This window comes from Lissotriton helveticus, chromosome 2_1 (genome assembly GCF_964261635.1).
Source record: "Lissotriton helveticus chromosome 2_1, aLisHel1.1, whole genome shotgun sequence".
In the NCBI taxonomy this organism is placed as follows: Eukaryota; Metazoa; Chordata; class Amphibia; order Caudata; family Salamandridae; genus Lissotriton; species Lissotriton helveticus.
In genome coordinates this window covers 595794174-595816240 of record NC_136059.1, presented here as the reverse complement: position 1 = coordinate 595816240, position 22067 = coordinate 595794174, and the positions used below count along the sequence as shown (strand labels likewise).

At 46.3% G+C, this 22067-nt stretch overlaps 1 protein-coding gene across 3 annotated transcripts in view; it reads left to right on the top strand.

Moving 5' to 3' along the window:
• The window catches only part of BDP1 (BDP1 general transcription factor IIIB subunit), a 1449812-nt gene that overhangs the window by 336652 nt on the left and 1091093 nt on the right, over positions 1-22067 (top strand). For all 3 annotated transcript variants that reach the window (XM_078675286.1, XM_078675285.1, XM_078675287.1), the window contains one exon: positions 12081-12225. In XM_078675286.1, the coding sequence (XP_078531412.1) occupies positions 12081-12225 (145 nt within the window). The remainder of the gene's footprint in view (positions 1-12080; positions 12226-22067) is intronic.

The window sequence follows — 22067 nt, the reverse complement described above, 5'->3', positions numbered from 1 at the left end:
TGCTCCCTCCGCACTGCTTCTTCTAGAGTATCTAGGTTCTTCCTGTGGTCTTGTTTATGACTGGTGATGACTGAGATGGCTTGACTCCTTATCACTGACTTGTACGCCTCCCATAAAATGCCTGGTGAATGAACTGACTGTGCGTTCTCTGAAAAGTACTGATCAGTGGATTTCACTAGGGCCTTGGCAATCTTAGGGTCCTTCAGGTATCCCGGGTAGACCGGAACAATTCTTTTCCTCCCAGGAATCCATGCGTTATATAGGAATTGTATAGGCGAGTGATCTGAAATGCCTCTTGGTAAGTGTACCACTTCGCTCACCCTCTCCGGGGTTATTGCTAGAGTCAGTATATAGTCTATTCGGGAAAGACTGTTGTGTACTCCGGAGTGAAAGGTGTACTAGTGTGCTGTAGGGTGTTTAACTCTCCAAATATCAGTCAGCCCCATTGCATCTACGAATTCCCTCAGGGCCTGATTGGACCTTTTAGTGTCTCTGAGCGGCGTCGGTCCTTGGTAGCGTCCATTACGGCGTTAAAATCTCCGCCTATGATCAGTTCACCATCAGGAAGGTCCAGTAGGAACTTTACAAGATCCTGAAAGACCGTCTGATGAAGTGCCGGGGAGACATATACCGAGACCATATTGTACATCCGTCCCTCCCATTGACAGGACAATGCAACGAATCGACCCTGGTCATCAGTCCAAGTCCTCTTTACCACCAAAGGCGAGCTCCTATGTACCAGGATACCCACCCCCCGGGACCCAGATGTGAATTCCGCGTTGGCAACCATTTTGAAACCCCCAACGGTCCAACGCTTTACAGGCCGTGCCCACTAGATGAGTCTCCTGGAGTAGTGCTACCGTAGGGCCTTTCCGTTTTAGATATTGAAGAACCAGCCCCCTTTTGATTTTGTGCTCTAGTCCATTCACGTTCCACGATATTACGGACAGGGGAGGGCCTAGTGATCGTGGCGGCTGAGAGCTAGCGTCCAAATCTTCACGTTGTGGCATAGTGTGTGTGATATGTGGTCACAGTGCTGTTGGTGCTGTTTGTAGTGTCAGAGCAGAGGTGCATGCCATGTGTATGAACACATTGTACAGTTATCAACCATTTTCTTAGGAGAGATACGTTAACAAGAAAAACATAACATACCCAATCAAGTCCCCTGACTCCCTTAACCCGAACCCCCCACCCTGCCTCCCTGCACTGCGGTTCTGAAACTGCCCACCGCGCCAAATGAGCAGAGCGCTTAGATTCCCAAATAAACCACATCATTCGTGGGGGTGAGTCTTCCATGATCAGAACAAAGCCCTCCCTGCACTAACTGACCATTCAGTGCTGACCCCCATCTGTTAGATCCTACCTGTGGGGGCCCGACCCCTTGATCAAGGTTCGTAAGTCGAGTGTCCCAGCCCCAGTCCATTCATGAGCGACATCTATCTTGTATAGAAGTGTTCAACCAAGGGTTCTCTTCAGAGTTGCAAGTGCCTTATAGTAGTTCATTAGCTGGTGCGTCCTGTATCATGTTTGTCCTGTAGGGGTCTTTAGATCCAATCTTGCGGCGGTAAACCTCCTCTTTGGGTTCTGTCCTTGTGTTTCTAAGCGGGCGCTATGCGCATTCTCTCTGTTTTTGGGCCCTCGGGCTGGTCTCCATCCTTCTAGCCAATCCCGCGCCTCTCCTGGCGTTTCAAAGAACAATGTTTTCCCTTCAGATTCGGCCCGGAGCTTCGCTGGAAAAAGCATAGAGTACTTCAGTTTCCTGGCACGTAGTTCTTTCTTAACCTCCGTGTAACTCCGTCTTTGTTGTGTGACGGCCGCTGTATAGTCAGGATAAGAGGTGACTTCTGAGTTATCTACCTTTATTGGCGGTGCGATGCGTGTGGCCTGCAGGATTGCGTCGCGATCTCGAAAGTTGAAAATTCGCGCCAATATCGGCCGTGGCGGTGCTCCCGGGCGCGGTTTGCCTCCCGGTACACGGTGTGCTCTCTCAACTGAAAAGAATTTGGGGAGCCCCGCGGCTTTAGTTGGTTCTGGATCAGATCTTCTACAAAAAGATCTAGGGCTGGTCCACCTGCAGTTCCCGGCACGCCTACAAGGCGCACATTATTTCGCCGAGACCGGCCTTCTTGGTCATCCAGTTTGGCTTTCATCATTTTGCTGTCCTCTTCAAGCCTCTGCACTTGTTGTTGCAGCATTGCCTTGTCTGTCGAGAGCCCCGCAGTTGTCTTCTCGACCTCCACCAGCTGGTCCGATATTTTAGCGAAGTCTGCCCGTATTAGGGCGACATCCGTGGAGATCGTGCCCATCGATGACTGCATTGTCCGTAGGGCGGCCATCACATCCTGGAGGGTCACCTCCTCTGTGACCTCTGGTGCGTCTGGAGGTCGGGCGTTGGCTAGCGCCCCGGTGGAGTCCTTCGTGTAGGCATATTTATCTAGCCTGGGGGTCTGCTGTACTTTGGGCCCTCTTCCACTCATCTCTGCGGCCGATTTGCTCCTCTTGTAGGTTTACCGCCCAGTGTCCCCACGCTTATCACGGTCGAGGGTTTTACGTCTGCTGTCTGTATCAACACGCTGTCTTGCCTACGCCGGCACTGTGTTGTGACGTTGGGCCCGGTGGATCCCACAGTCTATTCTTTCAGGCTCCCGCCTCCAGATTGGAATTGATGTGTACTCTTGAAAAAGCTGGTACTCCTGCTGCTGTGTTCAAATGGGGTGCGCCTATGACCGTGCTGGCAATTTGAATTTGAATTTAATTTGAATTTGAATTTGAATTTAAAAACATTTATTCAGCGCACTTTTACCCAGCGGTTTCATGGCGCTAGGTAATCTCCACCTCCACCTCGTGCCCCAGTCTTGTCACCTGACAGGTTCTGGGTAGGTCCCACTGGCGTGATATGCCCCCGTTGCACAGGTTAGTGCCTGGTGTTCTGCCCTGCTGATGATGTGCACCCCGGTGTCTGTTTCCCCCCGCCGCAGGGTCAGCAGCAGATCACGTCTGGATGTGGAGGCAGTACTCTGAGTCCCTGTGCCCAGCACCGCCCGGCCCTTCCTTGTTCGGGGTCAGTCCCTACTCGAGGCCCCGGCTTCAATGTGGTCATAGGCCACAAATTCCTCGGCGGTATCTCACAGCGATCTCAGACTCTGGGGGTCCAGGTCAAATAGCGCCACACTGGGGATATTCCTTACCGCACCATTTTCTGCCTTTTTTGGTGCTCAGGCCGTTCAAATTTTGCCGGCAAGCGTGATCCCTTAGGTTTTCACCAAACACTGTCGGCCTTTCACTGCGGAGATTACGCTCCGCTGTCCGTGCTTCCAGCCGTGGGTATGATCTTCGGGCGCAGCTCGGCTCCGCGCCCAGTGCCTCCAACCGCTAGCGCCGTCTATCTCCGTCCGTGGTGTGTATTCACTTGAGGTCCCGGCGGCAGCGTGGGCCCAGGCCGCGATGTCTTCGGCCACAGATCTCGGCGATCTCTTTAGCTCCGGGGGTCCGGAGCAGCGCGTTCGATGTCGGCGATTTCCCTGCACAAGAATCTTGGTGCAGCACTGAGATTTAGTCAGGATAAGTGAACGGATTGATGCAGGAAAGCCCCGTCTGCCACGGAGCTCAGTTACACTGCGGCCATATTGTCTGGTCGCTAGCCACGCCCCCTTTTTATATATTACTTAATATCAATGAGGATAGAGCAAATTGTCCATTAATTTAATTTCCAAGTTAAGGGCAGGGGCAGCCCTGTATTAATTTGAATCTGTTTAAGCACTTCTGGCAAAACAGCTAATGATGTTGTAGCATGCGTTATGGTATAGACTGCAGCAAAGACTGTGCCCTGAGTGGCGCAGTCCTCCACCAGGGAAACCATCCCTAATGGCTGGCGTATTATGAGAATTCTGTTTTTCTTTGCGTCCTTTATGTAGAACACTGCTTCAAGCTGATTCGTTTTTTTTTTTTGCAGTCCACAACGGAATCTCATCCCGCCTAATTGGAACCGCTCCAATAATTGCATTAATACTCACTGGTCTAATTATAGGCATCGCCAATTGTGGTTTAGCAGCTTGTACAGGCTGCTGTTATGGTTTGCATAACGAATTGTATTAGTCTATATCTTGTGACTGTACCTTTGTGTAATATACGAGGCTCTGGAGCTGTAAGGTTTCCTATATCTGGATCAGGTCTATAACTGGCTAAGACTGGCCATGTTGCTCCCTCATTACTGAGGGGACCTAGTCTGACATTTTTTTTCAATGTATGTTGTAGGGCACATAGGAACCAATTCATGTGTTCCTGATATGTCAAGGGGATTTCTGAATCCTCATATGGTGTATAGTGGTTTTGTGCTTGTGCTTCAGTGTATGTGTGAAAATAACCTATTTTGGCTTTTGCTGACGGGAATATGATCAATGAATAAAATACCTCTGTTCTGTATGCTTCATGGGGCTCTACCACAAAGGTAACATCCCCACTCGTTAGAGTGATCCCATGTTGTAATTACATTTGTGTTAGTGCATGTCTGCATTTAAGTAATAAAGCCACTTGTTTTTGTCCTGGATTAGCCATTTGAATATGTAGAATTCAAAGAAGGTAGCTTTGTGGGGTGATCCTTTTATGGGTTCAAGCTTGAACAACCTACAGCCAGAAATAGATGTTCCCTACTTAGCTGAGGAGGAGTCCATGTGCACCTCTAACCTTACAAGGTACCGGATGGTATGTACAACCTCAGACCATGACAACTCTGACTCCTCAAGAAAATCATGTAAACAGATCTAGTCCGTATTTTTAGCAACGCATGCATGCCCAGAGGTTGACACAAGAAATACTCAAACTGGCAATTCAAACATTTATTAAAGCTGTAAGATTCTTGTGAAAAATATGTGCGCTGCAATGATTAATAGAGGAAACAAAACTGAGTAATCAGCAGTACGAGAATGGTAAAGAAGATTAACAATTCAACCAATGTGCTGTTTTAGCAATGTGCTGTTTTAGCACTCCAGGACCCTGAAGAGAGTGCTCAGGAACAGTCACAAATTGCTTCGGAAGACCCAGTACAACAACAACTTAGTAAAATACTAGAGGCCATAGCGGACACAAAGGCTACTCTTCATCAAGACATCAGCACTGTCGTGGTTGAGCTCGGCCTGCTCCGTGAAGAACATAAGAAGCTATCGGAGAGGGTTAAAGAGACTGAAACTAGCATTGCAGACAGATTTAGTGCCGGCGCAAAAGGATTTAGAGCAGGTGATGGGGCCCTAACGCACAGGGTGTGTTTATTGGAACGCAGAGCTGAAGATGCGGAAAGGCGCAATTGAAGAAACAATGTCAGGGTCATGGGCCTACCGGAGGGCAGTGTAGTGTAGTTTCTATATCCTTGATAGGCTCTGCGCATTGGAATAATATGCACTATAGTTTTGACATAGGACTGAGGTCAGTATGTCTTTATCGAGTACATTAAACTTAATTATTTGTGTGTGCCAGCTAACTCAGAGGTCACTAGAAACTTCTCGAATGAAAAAGAAGGGATTAGTTTCTGACAACCGCATAAACATGACAACTTTGTTTCCCTTAGACTCTGAACAATCTCAGAATCGTGGAAACAATAGATAACCGTTTCACTCAGTCAGTCGTGCATGCTACGTTTCTACAGAGTTTACACAGAAATATGTAATCGGGCGTTTCAATAAAAAGGGTTTATTGAACAGTCCTATTTCTCATGCAAGAAATAGGAACTGCTACAATCGTAAGACAGAATGCGAAGTATAATACGTACAGCGTTAGCAGTAAGATGAAATAATACTTCAATGGCTTGTAGCTATGACATATATTCATAAAAATACATACATGAATAACACAGGCTTAAATACGCATCTGGTGCTTCTAAAATAATCCTACCCCAGTGTACCTAACCTAAGTGTAGTACGAGGGAAGAAGTAGGTGCTGTTTAGCTATAGTCTAGTTTTGCTATAGTTGCCAAGATTTGCCAAAAGTCCCTCTAGGTTCTAGTCCGCTCCATACCAGATTGAGTGAGGTTGAAATCTCTTTTCGGGTCTCGATCTCTAACACCCCGCAAGGAAGTCAGAAACACTGGAGCTGGATTCTCTGCGAGGAGGATGCCAGCGTCTGGTCAATGCGTCAGTTGGGACTCGACTTCCTTCCGAACTTGCCGTGGCGAGCCACATCGTGCAAGTAGGCAGCCGAACCGTGGACCGTGATTCGCCATGGCAAGTGAAGGTATATTTATACCTTGAAGGTGTTTAGGAATGCCAGTATTGATGTAAAAGTCGAGCATAGGAACGTCATGAATGAACCCCTAAGGAATAGATGTTCATGCATAATAAATGAGTTCTTTGAGAAATCAGTATCCAACCAAGGGGAAGTCCTAAAGGCTTAAGAGTCTGGTTTTCCAAGAACTCGTTGTGACGTAGATGAACGGATGTAGGTGGCCATGCCTGTATTTGGTTAGCATGGTGGTTTACCTAAATAAGGGCTGGATTGCTAAGCCTAAATAAGGGCAATGTGAATTGCACCTATATAAGGACATAAATCGGGAAATCTATATACGGAATCTAAATCAACACACAACAGCACAGAAGGGGTTGATATGGGGTCTTGCTTGGAAAACTGGTTCAGGACTGTGGTAGCACCCAAAGGTTTGTCCGCCTTCTATACACTGGAGAGAGCTCATAGGGTGCCTGCCAAACTGTTGGCCCCAGGGAGGCCTACGAGACCGGTGGTGGCTCCTTGCTTCACTTCCATGATGGAGACTTGCTCTTGCAAAGAGCGAGAGCTGAAGGACCCTTCAATGTGGACAACAGCAGGATCATCCTTTTCCCGGATTACACGTTGGAGGTACAGAGGAAGTGGGCCTCCTACTTAGAGGTCAAGAAAGCATTGAGAGAATACTCTCTGCTGTTTCCGGCTCATCTGCGTGTAATTTGAAGGGGAACACTCACTACTTTGACTCTCCCGGGGATGCCTGGGACTGGTTGGAGGCCTAAAAGGGTGAGACGCCGCGGGAAAAGGGACTTTAGACTACCGGGCGGCAGGCCACTCACCCTGGGAAAAGTTCAAGGCGACGACCTCGCAGGAGGACCATGAAGAAACCATCCTCATCTCAGACGGAGAAGGAGAGGGCCGAGGCTTTGCAGGCAGTGGCGACACTGGTGCAGGGTTGGAGCCCTACCTTGGAAGAAGAGGCCGGTTCTCCCAGAGAGTCAGCAGACAATGAAACGGACACCTCCCATAGCGATAGTGTGAAGATGCCAGTGGGGACTCCTAATAATGCGGATGATATTATTTGAACTTGCGTGGTAAGCTAGGGTGACTATGATGCTTAGAGAGGCGCTGGTCTTTCAGTGACTGTTATAGGCCCCGGGCTAACTTTTTTCATTTGGAGCAAATGCGCTATTGTTAGTGAAAACACCATGAGACAACTGCGCTCCCTTGTGCCTCTGTTACTGCCAGAGGATTTTGTGTATCTTATTATAGTTTGGATGAGTACTAGTTTCACAATAACTGTCCTGGGGAGGGGGAGTTGTGGGTTTAGTTTACTTATAGGGCTTATTGGGAACAGGCATGTCGCTAGAGATGATCTAACTGGAAGACTGTTTGGATTACCGAGATGGGTACCTCAAGTGACTTAAAATGTATTTCATGGAATGTGCGGGGAATGCATTTAACGTTGCGGCACCATAAAATACATGCATACTTTGTTCGCATGGGGTTCAGATTGTCGCTGCTTCAGGAGACTCACATACAGGCACAGGCATACAGGCACAGGAAGGAGCGGCCTTATAGCGCCGATGGCGTGGTCAAGCGTTTTATACTAATTACTCAGCATTCGCCAGAGGAGTACTGATTTGGATATCGGCGGGTGTGCCTATTCAATGCATGAATCAAATTACAGACCCAGAAGGCATATATGTGGAGGTCACTGGGAAACTGGATAGCAAAGACATAGTCTTGGGAAACATATACGCTCCTAATACAGAGCAACCTGCCTTCTTGTCACAGCCTTCTGGGACACTGGCGCCCAATCTCACAGGATCGGTTCGGTTATGTTTAATTGCATTTCTGATATTGTCCTGGATCGTTCTAACCCTCCTCTCCCTAACGCACCCATTCATAAAATTGCGGAAGCGAGGAGCAACTGGCAGGAGCGCTGGAGGTTGGTGGACTCTTGCAGGGCTCAACATCCTGGGGTCTGGGACTATTCTTTTTTCTCCGCTCTGCATGATCTCCATGTTCGTCTGGATGCGATTTTATGTTCACCGGATGTGCATGCCAGAGTGCAGAGTAGTGAATACCTTCACTAGAACACTATCAGATCATAAGCCTATCCTGCTGCGAATGCAGTGGTGTCACATAAGGCCTATGATACCTACATGGCACCTACGTCCTGCAGTCTTAGAAGATCAAGTCTTTCGTGAAACAGTAGGCACCGGCATAGCTCAATATTTCCACGAAAACGCTGGCACAGTGACGTCTTCCACAGTGGAATGGGATGCTTTTGAAACAGTCATTAGGGGTTGCTGCATCTCAGAGGTGGTAGGAGTGCGTAAAGTGCTCTTAAGGGATGTGCAGGAGGCAGACCAGCGCCTGAAGGAGGTAGAGCGGGAACACCCTGAGAGGCCTGATAAACAAGAGGAGCTTATGGAAGCAGAGGAGGCTGTAGTGGCGCAAATAGAGCGACTACGCTGCTTTGACTACAAAAAGTACATCACACGTGCTCATGCAGAAAGAGACAAGTCTTGGGGCTCTTTTGGCGTGGCTCGCTAACCCGCCTCGAAGGGGTACAATGATTTTAGAGCTCAGAGACCAGCATGGTGTGGCTTGTTCTATTCAACAGGGTATTAATGGGTTATTCCTTGTGTATTATGCAGACTTGTACAAAAGTAAAACGACCCTGATAGAAGACGACCTGAATAGATTCGTACACGCAGTCTGATTGCCGCTTCTGGATAGAGAACAGGTGAACGCTTTGGGTCAGGATATCAAACTTGGAGAAGTGAGAGGAGCTATTAAACATATGGCTAGGAACAAGATCCAGGGACAGAGGGGCTACCGATTTGCATTTTATCTGACGTACACTGAACAGTTGGCCCCTAAATTAGTAACGGTATACAATGACGCGAAACAGTTAGGACAGCTCCCTGCAACGACTCGGGAGGCTGTTATTATTCCACTGCTGAAGCCTGGGAAACCACTTGGGACAGATCCGCATCCCGTCCACTTTCTATGCTTAATACAGATTATAAAATCCTGAGCCGTATCTTAGCCACCTGCCTCCTTCCCTATATGACGAGGCTAGTACATAGAGACCAATCCGGTTTCATCCCGTCCAGGAATACGGCTATCGATGTTGGACGTTTATTTCGGATCTTGTAGGCTGATTCCTATTCGAAGGACATGGTCACTATCTTTGCAGTGGACATTGAAAAAGCATTAGATAGTCTTGAATGGCCTTACTTGTTCCAAGTGAAGCATAAATTCGGACTTGGGGATAAATTCATAGAATGATCGGCCCTATTATACAAAAACTCCACGGCAAGGGTTAAAATGGGTGGGCTGATATCTGACGCTTGTGGAATAAGTCGAGGAACGAGACAGGGGTGTACACTGTCCCCCCTCTTATTTGCTTTGGCTGTGGAGCCGCGAGCGACTAAGGCTAGGACAGGACAACATTATCAAGGCCTTCATGTACATGGACAGGTTCACCACATTGCCCTATATGCAGACGACTTGCTAATGTTCCTGGCGAATTTGAGAGAAGTGCTCCGTGGAGCGAAGGATTTGCTCCGTGACCTTAGCAGGGTGGCGGGGCTCAGGGTAAATTGGACAAAATCCTGCCTATTCCCGAACATTGGTGATAAAGACGGCCCGAATGACACTGCTGGGGTGAAATGGGAGTATAGATGTCTGACATATTTAAGGAAGCAAATATATCATAGACGGGGAGATCTGTTGGAGGGCAATATAGGTAGAGCAATAAGAGGAATGAAGGGCAGCTTTGACTTTTGTGGGGCGCTCCCTTGGTCAGTAGCTGGGCGAGTAGCCTTACTTAAAATGGTGACCCTCCCAAGACAGTTGTACTATTTTAGGACCTTACTGGTCTGGATACCGGCACGATTTTTTATTCAACTTAAGACCATGGTCACGGGATTCCTACTGGGTACCGGTAGAAGGAGGGTGGCGCTGAGAGTTCTAATGAGAGCGCGGTCAGAAGGGGGTCTGGCAGTACCCGATTTCGAGGCCTATTACCTGGCAGCTCAATTACAATGGCTCACGCAGGTGATTGCAGAAGAGGTGAGGAATAGCGCTCCGGTGCTGCGCTTTCTCCCAAATTGTCCTGAAGTTGCCTGTTCGAACCCATGATCTCTTAGGGGACTTCAAAATAGCGAGGCAGTGTTGGAAGAGGAGTCTGAAATGAGTACGGATTAAAATTCCATATGCACCTTACATCTCTCAGCCCATGTGTGCGGCATTAACGCATGGGGGTACCTGGAGGGGACTGACGAGTTGGAGAGAGAAGGGTCTGACCACTATAGGGGATTTATATGAAGACGGCACAATGCTCCCCTTTAATGACCTGCCAGACTGCTATTACTTTCTCTGGGGGACTTTTTACTATACTCTGCACTCACTGCGGCTATCCTTAAACATTGAAGGGGGGACTCATTGAACCGCAGACCTCAATGGGGTGTCTATACATAGTGACGGCGGCAGGAACCTTTAAAGGGGTCACATGCCTATATAGACGTATTACGCATGAAATGTTGGTGCCCCTAAATGAGTTGCGATTCAAATGGGAGGAAGATGTTGAGGTGGAGATCCCAGAAAAGACCTGGGCTGGAGAGGGCGTGGAAGAGCTCTAGGAATGCCCGATTTCAATTAGTGCACTTTTACATATTACATTTACAGAGCCTACCTCACCCCAGCGAAAATTAATAAATACTTTGACACCCGCACAGCAGCATGTCCGCGCTGTAATAGGGAGGGAGCAGACTTCTGCCATATGTTTTGGAATGCTCGCAATTAGAAACCTAATGGACTGACGTGGTGGCCCTACTGACTGGGAATTGGAACCGGCTATAGAGCCCTGTCTACTGCATTGGTTCTCCCACACGGCCAAAAATAAGATTACCAGCAAATCCTAGACATGGGTCTTCTATTGGATAAACTGGAAATCACTATGCATTGGAAAGCGCAGAAGGGCCCTTCCATAACCAGATGGAAGAAGGAATTCATTAAATGGGTGGAGTGTAATGGAACAGTTAGGCTGCAATTAGCTAAAAGAGCGGGAAGTGAGAGGGCGCTAGAAGGGGCAAAGGCATTGGAAACATTAGTGGTGCTCCTAAATATCCTGGACAGTGATAGTGACGACATTCCCATGATTGCCATTCCTGAAGTAGCAGACTAGGTCGCTTACTCCCTTGCCCTGTATGTCATGGAGGTCCTATGTACAGCATGCAGGGCGGCCCACCTCCATTGCAGAATAGCTATTAAAGTATTTTTCTTAGTGCATTTGTGAAACTAAAACGCAGCCGACCCAAACTGCAGCTTCTAATGTTGATTGTATGTGACATGCCTGGGGAGAGGGTTGGGTGAGGGGTAGTTATGAGGGGTTAGAATTGATATAAGATAAGTGACAGTACCGGAATGAGTGCCAACGACTTTAGCACATTGTGGGATACTTGGGTGGTGGGTGGAGGAGGGTAATATCATGTACGGATTAGTTAATATAATTGTGTCATCCACGATGGCGTCATTGCTCATCCCATGGTATGTGATGTAACTTAATATGAACCTTTTCGTAGAATATGTGTGTACAGGCCTGGCTGCAAACCTCAATAAACTTTGTTAAAAAACAAATCAATACTATATAAAGGCATCGATGTGAACGAAGATTTAGTACAATATAGATAAACATTCAAAAAAATAAAAAAAATGCCAAATGTGAGATCTTAATAGAATATTTGTTCAGAGTACAAACAGTTGTGAAAATGATAGTGTTTAAATTCCATTTTATCTCCAGCAGACTATCAAAATTGCATGTGTATATGTTTTAATGTTAATTTTGTTTGTATTAGGTCCAGTGGCCAGGCTGAGAGTCGTAAATCAATCCGAGGAGTGCAAAAGCCAAACCCACATTTGATTGAGCAATCTAGAAAAAATGAAGCCGCTGAGTTGAAGAAAGAAGCGGGAAATTCTTCACCTTCAGTAACAGCGGAAAAGGTATTGCACTAATGTATGTAAAAATAATGTGTTCAAATTATATGAAGACACTGGTTTAAATTGGAAATATGTTAGTCACAGTTCCTTCCCTGTATGGATGATGATGATGTAATTGCTCATAAGTAACACATGGAATAGACAATACCTACATTAGTGGATCCCTGACACTGAAAAACATGTTTTTAAACATTTTGATTCTGGTGTAGATTACTATGCAGTCCATAATCCAGATAGCTACTAAGTGGTATCTTGTCTTATATATCTTGCGCCCATCTTCCCAATTATTTTCCTGCCTTTGTGTTCAGCAGTGAGGAACAATTGAAGGTCAATAAAAAGATATTTGTACAGAAAATAATTTAAGGCCATGGTGTGTTTTTGGGAGCAAATTGGTTTCATGAAAACCTGTACCTTTCTGATTATTATAGGGCTGCTGAATTTTGAGTTTCTTATGTGGTGGAAAATGAGTCTTTTAAATTTGCAGATCTGACCAGAGAATCCCTTTAATAGACGCCAGAGCGCTTGAAATTATTGCCCACCACGAAATCATCAGAATTATACTTTGAAGCTGAATACCCACTTAAGATGCATTTAGAAGGACTTACCTTTGAGGTCCGTACTTATATGAAACATCTAGTTCTTTGAGGGACTAACTGAGCTACAGGACATATAAAGCTTGTAGACTGGTCTGACATTCGTTTCCCCAAGGAAGGCAAGAACCACAGGGCTCTTGAGGAGCAAAGAGCAAACCCTCAAAATACTTGTATCCCAAAGTAATCACCATTCCTAGTGCACAGATCTCTTTCTAGCCATGTATGAGCGTGCTACCTAAAGAGCTGCCCGCCAAATAAGCATAAGTAAACTACTGCTTGTTGAGGGCGCTTGTCCCTCAGTAAAAGTATGACTTGTTTAAGATTTAGCAAGACCTTTGGGTTATTAATAAAATCGTTTTTAACAGATCATTTCTGTCAGAAATTCTGTTTAGTGGAAATAGTATGACCGTAGGCGGAGGAATGGTTGCTTACGTCAGTGGTGAAAATGATTGATGATACAATGGCAGTACTTTACGTATAATGTGCTTGAGTAAGCTTTATTTTTTGCATTGCATTACATGTATTTCTTTGTTTAGACAGTGTTATAGAATATTTGTTCCAGTGCCATAACTAGGATTGCAACCTAGATGTCCCAAATCTGCAATTTAACTGCTAATCCACATCTTTTCAATAGCCCACAAAATACCTGAACACACTCCCATATGTCTCCTCTCCTTCCTTTCTCTCTCTCCCCTCTGCTGCTCCTCTGTTCGGTATCACTTTCCATTCATCACCTCTCTTTTGTCTCTCTCCTTCTTCACTTCTCGTCCCTCTGTTCTTTTCTCTCCTTTGTTCTCTTCTTGTTCCTCTCACTTCCTTTCCTCTGTTCTCCTCATTTCACTTTCTCTCTTCACTCACTTCTCCCTTCCTTTTTACGCTCACTACAGACAGCATTTGATCCCACACATTATTTTACTTGCTAATTTATGACTTTATTGCTTGGTGCTTTGATGCCTAGTATAAAATCACAGTACTATTCACTAATTGCCATTCAGTGGTTATTTGTTTTACTTTGCAGTTATGATCACATGTTGTTGGCTTTACAGCTATTTTTGTTTACAAAGTAAAGCTGTGTGGGCAGGCTTTTATAGATTCAGCAAAAATACTGGTCCTTTGTCAATATTTTGTTGTGTAGACCTTATGTTCACCATGTTCAAAGCAAACATCATTTTCTGTTTCGATTCCATAACGCTACTTAAACGGTCTAGCTTACCTCCCTAATGCAGTCTGTTCAGCAAATACCTTTTTAATTCATTACTATTATTAGTAGTAGTAGTAGTAAAGAAAAACACCAGCATGCAGTTGTATCAAAACACCATTATTGTTCTTCGACTACAGGGCTGTTTTTTATATTTCATATTTGGAATTGTTGACAACAAGCATACAGCATGAGATTTAATAAGACACATTAATAACTTAACTTGTCTGTGCTTCTCATTAAGAATGCAATATTTTGTAAGCAAGATTTCAAGAAAACACTTAAATAACTCAAGCTTTTAGACGTAAGACAACCATGTTATGTCTTGAGATGCCTAACCTGCCATGCCTGTCATAATTAACTTCATATCAACCTCCCCTACATACATACAGACCATAGCAAATCTGCCTATCAACCATACCTAACCCATCATACCTGACCTTTGTACTATATCTAACTTAACATACCTTTTGTATCATATTTACCATCATATGTAACCTGCCTGCGGAACCTCTAACCTTACCTCCCGTACCTACCAAATCAACTGACTCACCATACGTAACCTATTAAACGTACCTTATCTACGTGTATATCTATAACTATTCTACCATGCCTTTCATTCCTACCATTTCTATCAACCAATCTTAAACGATTATACCATACCTACCTAGTGGTATACTAGGTAGGTACTTCTACCCTATCATGCTTAAGGTACCATAAATGGCTATATTAACTTAAGTACCCTAATATACCTACTACACGTAACCTAACATATCCTACCCTACCATAATTACCAGCCTACCAGATCTAGCCTAACATACCTAACCTACAATACTTAACCTAATTTACCACACTTAACGTACTGCTCCCTCTTCAATTCGTATATCGTGCATGTGCCCTTGTTGATGATTTAATGAAAAAGGGTAAGTTCATACCTGTTGGACCGCTGATAATGGCTTAAGGTCCTGAGACTGCAATGTGCTTATTTGAAGCTTTGAAGGGAATGAAAATGTGCATACAGTTATTTTTTTGAAAATGGCAAGACCTGTTGGCTTTGCCAATGCTTGGCAAATTACCTATAAAGCAAAGCATAGCTGTGAGAAAGTGCCCTCTTTCTTGCATGGCATGCCCTCACTTTTTGCTGAATTGCTGATATTCTTTGACTGAGTGTGCCCTGGGCTCCTGCTAATCTGGTACCCAGGGCCTATATTCCTTCCCTAAAATTACATTGGAGCCTAAACCCAATTGGCATCTCTGGCCACATGTCAGTCCCTGCTAAATGGTACCGCAGGTACCCAGGGCACTGTGACCAGAGAAGGCCTCTAAGGGTTGCAGCACTTATTGTGCCACCCTTAGAGGCCCTGTACCCTGACACTCACACGCTGCCTTTGCAGGCTGCGTGTCTTGGTGCAGAACAAAGTGAAGAGTCGACATGGCACACATCCCTGTGTGCCATGCTCACAAACCACTGCCCTGGCATACATCAGTCACCCCTCTAGCTGGGTGCCCTATGCCAGTGGTGAGGGTACAGGTGCATGAGCCCTGTATCCCTACAGTGCCCAAGTCCATTTCTGGGCACTGTAAATGCAGTGCGCCATTAAGAGTATATGGTGCTGGGAGTTTGTCATTACGAACTCCACAACACCATAATGGCTACACAGAAAACTGGGAAGTTTGGTATCAAACTTCTCAGCACATTAAAACCACACTGATGCCAGTGTGGGATTTAATGTAAAATGCACAACAGAGGGCATCTTAGAGATGCCCCCTGAAACTCGACCAACTCCTAGTGACCGGACTGAGTGGCTGCTTAGGCTGCCACCAACAGACATGTTTCTGGACCCCTGGGTCGAAAACCTGCTGCTCTCAGGGGCCTGAAATAATGCACATCCTGGGACGAGGTGCCAAGCCTCCTCCCCCAGGATGGGCAGGGTTCAGGAGGGCAAGCTTCAAAGGCATGCCGCCGTTGTGAACCTCCCCAGACCAATTGCTGCTTTCAGCAACTGGTCTCTACTGGTTCTTCCCCCCGCTTTGGACGGGAGAGCCTGCGGGATAAACAAGTGAGGGAAAGATGTGTGCCCACCTCTGCCAACTCCACCCCTCAGGTGGGGGAGGCAAAGTGAAGCACAACTCTTAGTCCCCGCCAGCTTGAGGATGGGGGACCTAGCCAACCAGGGACAGGCTCTTGCCCCCTCCCACTGGAGGGTGGCACGATAGGGGGTGTACCCACACCATGAAGGGACCCATTGGTCCCTGCCCTTTACATACCTGTAAAGCCCCTAGATCTAGTTTTTAGGGGGCACCCTGAACCTTGCTTCCTCAGATCCAGCCGGACAACAAGAAGAAAAGAAGAAGGACCGAACAGCCGTGCAGCCAGCTAACATCAGGCGATCCTGACCTGAGATCCGGCGACCCCCTGACCTGCCTCAAGCCGACTTCTGCAGCCTAAATCCAGAAGGCCCGGAGGTTCTTCATAGAAAACACCAGGGCGACCGACGTCGAAACAGCACTCTTCACCCCCCGCCCCTGTGCTGCTGAGGGTGCACCTTTTGTGCTACTTTGTTTCCCCATATGCCCTGACCTTAACCCTAGGACCCAGTGGCCTGATTGCCAGCAGCCACCAACGAGGGCCCCCTATTCCCTATTGGATAACAATGGGCCTCAACACTCTGCGCCCGGCCGCCCTAGTGCCGCTGAGGGTGCAACAACAGTTCATCACTGACCCTGGGGGACCCCCGAGTCTAACCCCAGAACCTTTGCTCCCACAGTCGATTACATACCTGTGAACTGATAACCTGTTTTTCCTCCATAGGATAACATTGACAATTTTCTTCCAAAAAGTTTCGAAGTGTGGAGTTTTGAAATCTGAAAATATTCTTTAAAAATCGCACAAATAACCAAAATGTATTCACTTAACTGTTTACAGGAAATGTCCCAGTGCTGAATCCAGGTATCCAGCACTGAGTAAGAGAAGTAACGGACAAAGTAACCTGTAATTTAATGAAAAAACCTATTCATTTCAATGCACTGTTTTTCTTCCAAAAAACGACTAAGTGTGGAGTTTTGAAATCTAAAGATATTCCTTTAAAAATCATGCGAATAACCAAAACGTAATTACTTATCTGTTTACAGGAAATGTCCCAGTGCTAAATCTAGGTATCCAGCACTGAGTTAGAAAATGAACATAAAAAGTAACTTACCTGTAATTTACTGAAAAAGCCTATTCATTCCAATGTATTGTATTTGCTAAGTGTTGCAACCTGCTGCATCCCCTATAAATCAAACAAAGTACAAGTTCTATTGCATTTTCAAACTGTTCTATATTCAGCAACGTATTACTGAAAAGTATGTTATGCTTACCTGTGCCAGGCTTGCTTGGTTCTAAAAATAAACAGTATATTTTTTTTATACAAAAAACAATTGGCCTACAGTTCAGTTCTTGAGTGTGTGAGTTCATTTGCTGATTGAGTGTGTACATTAGGGGTCTCCAACCTTTTCTGTAATGAGCTAATTCTGCTCAAGGAAAGTCCTACCGAGCTACTAGAATATTTTATCGGTGTAAAATGCTGATGATATGTATTAACATTACACTATGACCACCCTAAGAACGATTTATAAGTTGTAACCACCCAAACATTCCAGATGACGTTATCAGCAAAATGCTGGGAAAACGTTTATTAATATTAAATGCTTGTAATCAGGTAAAATTCAAATCATCACATGCTGTGTGCCATAAAGGGTACTACCACAGCAGTAAGTCTCCCCACTTCACATTGAATTTTCATTCAGCTAACAACTTTAAATGTGTTTTATAATTGTAATATGTTGTCTTCATTAGCATATTAGTTTTTAAAAATACACATATTTTTCTATCAAAACCACTTTCCACTTTGAGCAATCAAACTCAATTTTCCAAAAGAAAAACCTTTTCAGAAAAAGCATAATTTAAAAATCAAATCAGTTTTCATTGTTAGAAAATACATGGTCCCTAAACATCAGCTTTTCGTTTTCATTGAGTACCACCATGTAAAAATGCCTCTGATGAACAAATTCTGCTTCAAATACCGAGAAATTGGAATCATAGGCCATGCTTGCTCACCATAACACTATTAATTCATCTGTTATGCTAATAATGCCCACCATTAAACCGGGGCTAGCACTGTGCCACAGCCAGATGCCCAACATATATCAGTTATGGACATTATTATGGGAGAAGAGGTTGCCACTCTGTCAGCAATGGCTAAAAGCAATCCAGTCTTGCTCTTACTATGTCCGTGATGGCAGCAAGTATGTAATTACTAGACTTGTAAGCCCAAAATAGTCAAGGATGAAAATATTATGGCAATGGCACAATTATACCATGAACGGGCACAATTGCCTCAGAGATAATACTCTTATGATGGGGACCAGCATACATATTTGGCAGCCCTTGACACTGAGAGTAGCTTTAAGGAACCAACACTGTTTATTAGGGAAGGACACAATGTCACGCACCCACACAAAAATGAATGTGATGCTTCTAATTTTCTCTGCCCTGGATGCATACTCTCTTCACTTAGCTCTTTGGTTGATCATGGTCCCAACTAACACTCTAGTTCTTGTATGCACACACTTTGGTGGGTCAGCCCTGGTTACTGCTGCCATTATTCTTTGATGTCACACACGGTGTGACTGATAGAGCAGGGCATATAACGTGGCCAATCTCCTTCTTTGGTAGATTTAAAGTGGATACAGATGGTTCATATGGCAGACCCATAGTCCAACACTGTAGCCTCCACATGCTTCAACACCCTCCGCATACTTCGCAAGGCCTTTAAATGGATCCCCCCGAATCCAGGAAGACCGTCACCCATGCACTCATCACCAGCAGGCTGGACTACCGGAATGCCCGTTATGCCGCAATCAACAAATCTATGCTCCACAAACTGCAGTCCAGACCGTCCAGAACGCCGCAGCCAGACTCGTCCTCAGCATACCACAACAACACCACATCACCTATGAGACCTCCACAGGCTCCCCTTTGAAAACAGAGTAACCTTTAAGCTCACACACACCTACAAAGCCCTCCACAACACCGGACCCCAATACCTCAACAAAAGGATCTCTTTCTACGCCTCCAAGAGAAACCTCTGCTCTGCTGACCAGGCATTGGCCGAAATCACCCGCATCCACAGAGCCAGAACATGAGGCAGATCCTTCTCCTACATCGCGCCCAAGACCTGGAATGTACTCCCCCCTCAGCATCAGACGAAGCCCCACACTGAAAGCATTCAGGAAGAGCCTCAAGGCCTGGCTTTTCGAATGACCGAAGCTACCCAAATGCCCCCGTGCTTTGAGACCCTCATGGGTAAGTAGTGAACTCTATAAATCCCTGATTTATTGATTGATAGGCCAACAGAGTGTGTGTTTGAGTGTTATCAAGAGGGCCTGCCATGGGTTTGGTTGTCTGTAACTCTTACGGGTAATGAAACGAGCAGTGATGCCTTCTTTAATGTACACAAAATCCCTGAGATCGGATTAGTTTGGCTTCCCCTCTGAGAGCTACTTTGAGGGTGCTGGTGAGCTACCAGTGGCTCCCAAGCTCTCCAAGCTTACAACCTGGCTAGGATCTGGAACTCCCTTCCCCTCCCTATCAGATCAGAACCTAACCTTCTCACCTTCCGTAAACTATTAAAAACTTGGCTCTTCAGCAAAATTCCAATCTAACTTTTCACTCAGCTTCTCTTACTCCAGCCTCTCCAGCCCAACTCACTCTTTTCTATAGCGCTGGGACGCCCCTGGGTAGCCAACGCGCTTTACAAATCATCAATACAATACAATACAATACAAGCTGTACATCAAATGCTTAACACTGTCCGCTGTCCTCTGATACTGCCTTACTGCTCGACCACTCTACCACAAATAGAGAGTAAGGTTCTATCTAACTTTAACCTCTGCCTACCTCTGGGGTCACTTGGTCTCTATACACACTATACCTCATTTTGGTGTAGTATATATAGAGCCAGTTTCCTACAATAACCAGTTGGTCAATGCAATATATACTTTTTCTTCATCCTAAAATTGACTCTTAACTCCAACCTATTTCTTTCCAACCTACACAACCACAGCAAATTTCTGATATGGAAAGCAATGACATCCTGAATGTAGATTCTGCTGTTTTTCAGCCATGAATGTGCAATAAGTCAGTCCTCGTATCTGTATAAAAAACCTAGTCATGTTAGTTACTGTATGATGTTATTGCAGACTTAATTCTGTTAGACCTTTCATTTGCATTCAAAACAGGTTGATTGTTTATTTATTTTGGCTCTGCTTTGCTTCCTTATTAAGATTTGGTGCCATTGAAATGGATTGCACTCTACCTACCAACTTGTCAATAGGTAGAATCAGTGCCCCGACCTATATCTGCTTTCCGTCCTCTTACTTGTGAATTCTCTGGTGTCCTCCCTAAACCATGTCCTCCAACACACATTGGACCATTGGTTCTCTTAATCACCTTAACCCTTTTTTAGGTCTCGGCTAGAAGCGAGCGAAGCTCGCTCTCGCCAGAGACCTTATTGTTAACGGCTCAGCTTCCCAGGAGTACAGTCCTGGCCGCGCGCAAGGCGATTTGCGCCGGCCACGCGCGCGTGAACGCGCTGTCCTCCTCGGAAGCTGAGACGCTAGCAATACCTCCCGCTGCTTGCGCATGCGCCGTGCCCCATGGAAGGTTTCGGCTTTACGCATGCGCCGTGCCCCTTACTGCAGGACCGGCCGCGGCAGACTCGGGGCTGCGGCCGTCCACTTTAAGCACTTTAGGGGTTAAGAATCTTGTTGTTTTACGCACAAGCTCAATATTAACTTGCTTCTACCGCGTTCAGCCAAAACGAATTCATAACCGTCTATAAATCAGTAACTCAGCAGCAAAAAACCTGGGAAGCCCATCCTGCGACAAACAACACGCACCAGCGCTTCACGCCGCGAGCCCGCGTGTGAGCACACGGGGGTAGCAGGTGGGCGCTACGAGCGTGGCAGGTGGGCGCTACGAGGGTAAAGCAGGAGACCTGGAAGGGTATGCACGAGCTAGAGGAGGTAAAGACATGAGAAGAATCCATGACCCCGGCGGTCAGGGGGTGCCACGCGCTTATGTTTTGTTATGCTGTGCGTTGTTCTATGTTATATTATGCGTTGCTCTGTTATATAGGTTGTGCTGCATTGTGCACTTATATGTTGTTGCGTGTTGTGTTATGTTATATATGATGTGATGTGTTTTGCTATATGTTTCGATGTGCTGTTATTATATAACTTATGCTGCGTTATGCGAGGTACTTTGGTGTGTTATGTTATGTGCTGTATTGTTATATGCCGTATTGTGTTGTATTGTATTGTATTGTATATTGTGCTGCTTTGTTATGCTACATGCGGAACAATGTTATCTTAAGGTCACCTACCTCTTCGATGCCCCAGTAAAAGCAGACTCAGCCGAAAACATCCAAAAAAGCCCAACACCCGTGTGTGGCAACGAACAAAGAAGGGCACAGTGCCCGCCGCTCGATTGGTATCCTGCCCGGGGGTCCGACGCCTGGCACACTCTCCCCAGTGGGTACAGCTTCCTTGTCCAATATAGACCTCTCTTCCCCTCCGTTCCACGGGGTGGGCGTCGACAGGTGGGCAGAGTGCGCTGCGAGACTGCTGGTGATGGGTGTCCGGGTGGCACGGCACTGGGTGGCGCCAGTCACTCCGCGAGGGTGCCTGGCTGGAACGGTGTGGGTCTGGGCGTCCGCCGGTCGGTGTCCAGGTGGCAGACTGCGCCCCGCGGAGGGCACGCCGTCTTTAAGGCGCGCTCAGGTGAGTGGTCCGTGAGTCACGGCTGGTAAACACTTCTCGGAGAGAGATGTCTGGGAGCCCCGCATACCTGCACAGGCAGGAAGGGCCTCGCAGGCTCTGCCTCCACAGCGGCGCTCACTCCCACGCCCCACCTCCTCACCACACCCTCACCGTGCAGCAGTGGGCAGGGAGCCGGGCTCCTGCGCTCCAGGAACCGAGGCAGGCATGGGCAGGACACGGCACGCCCGAGC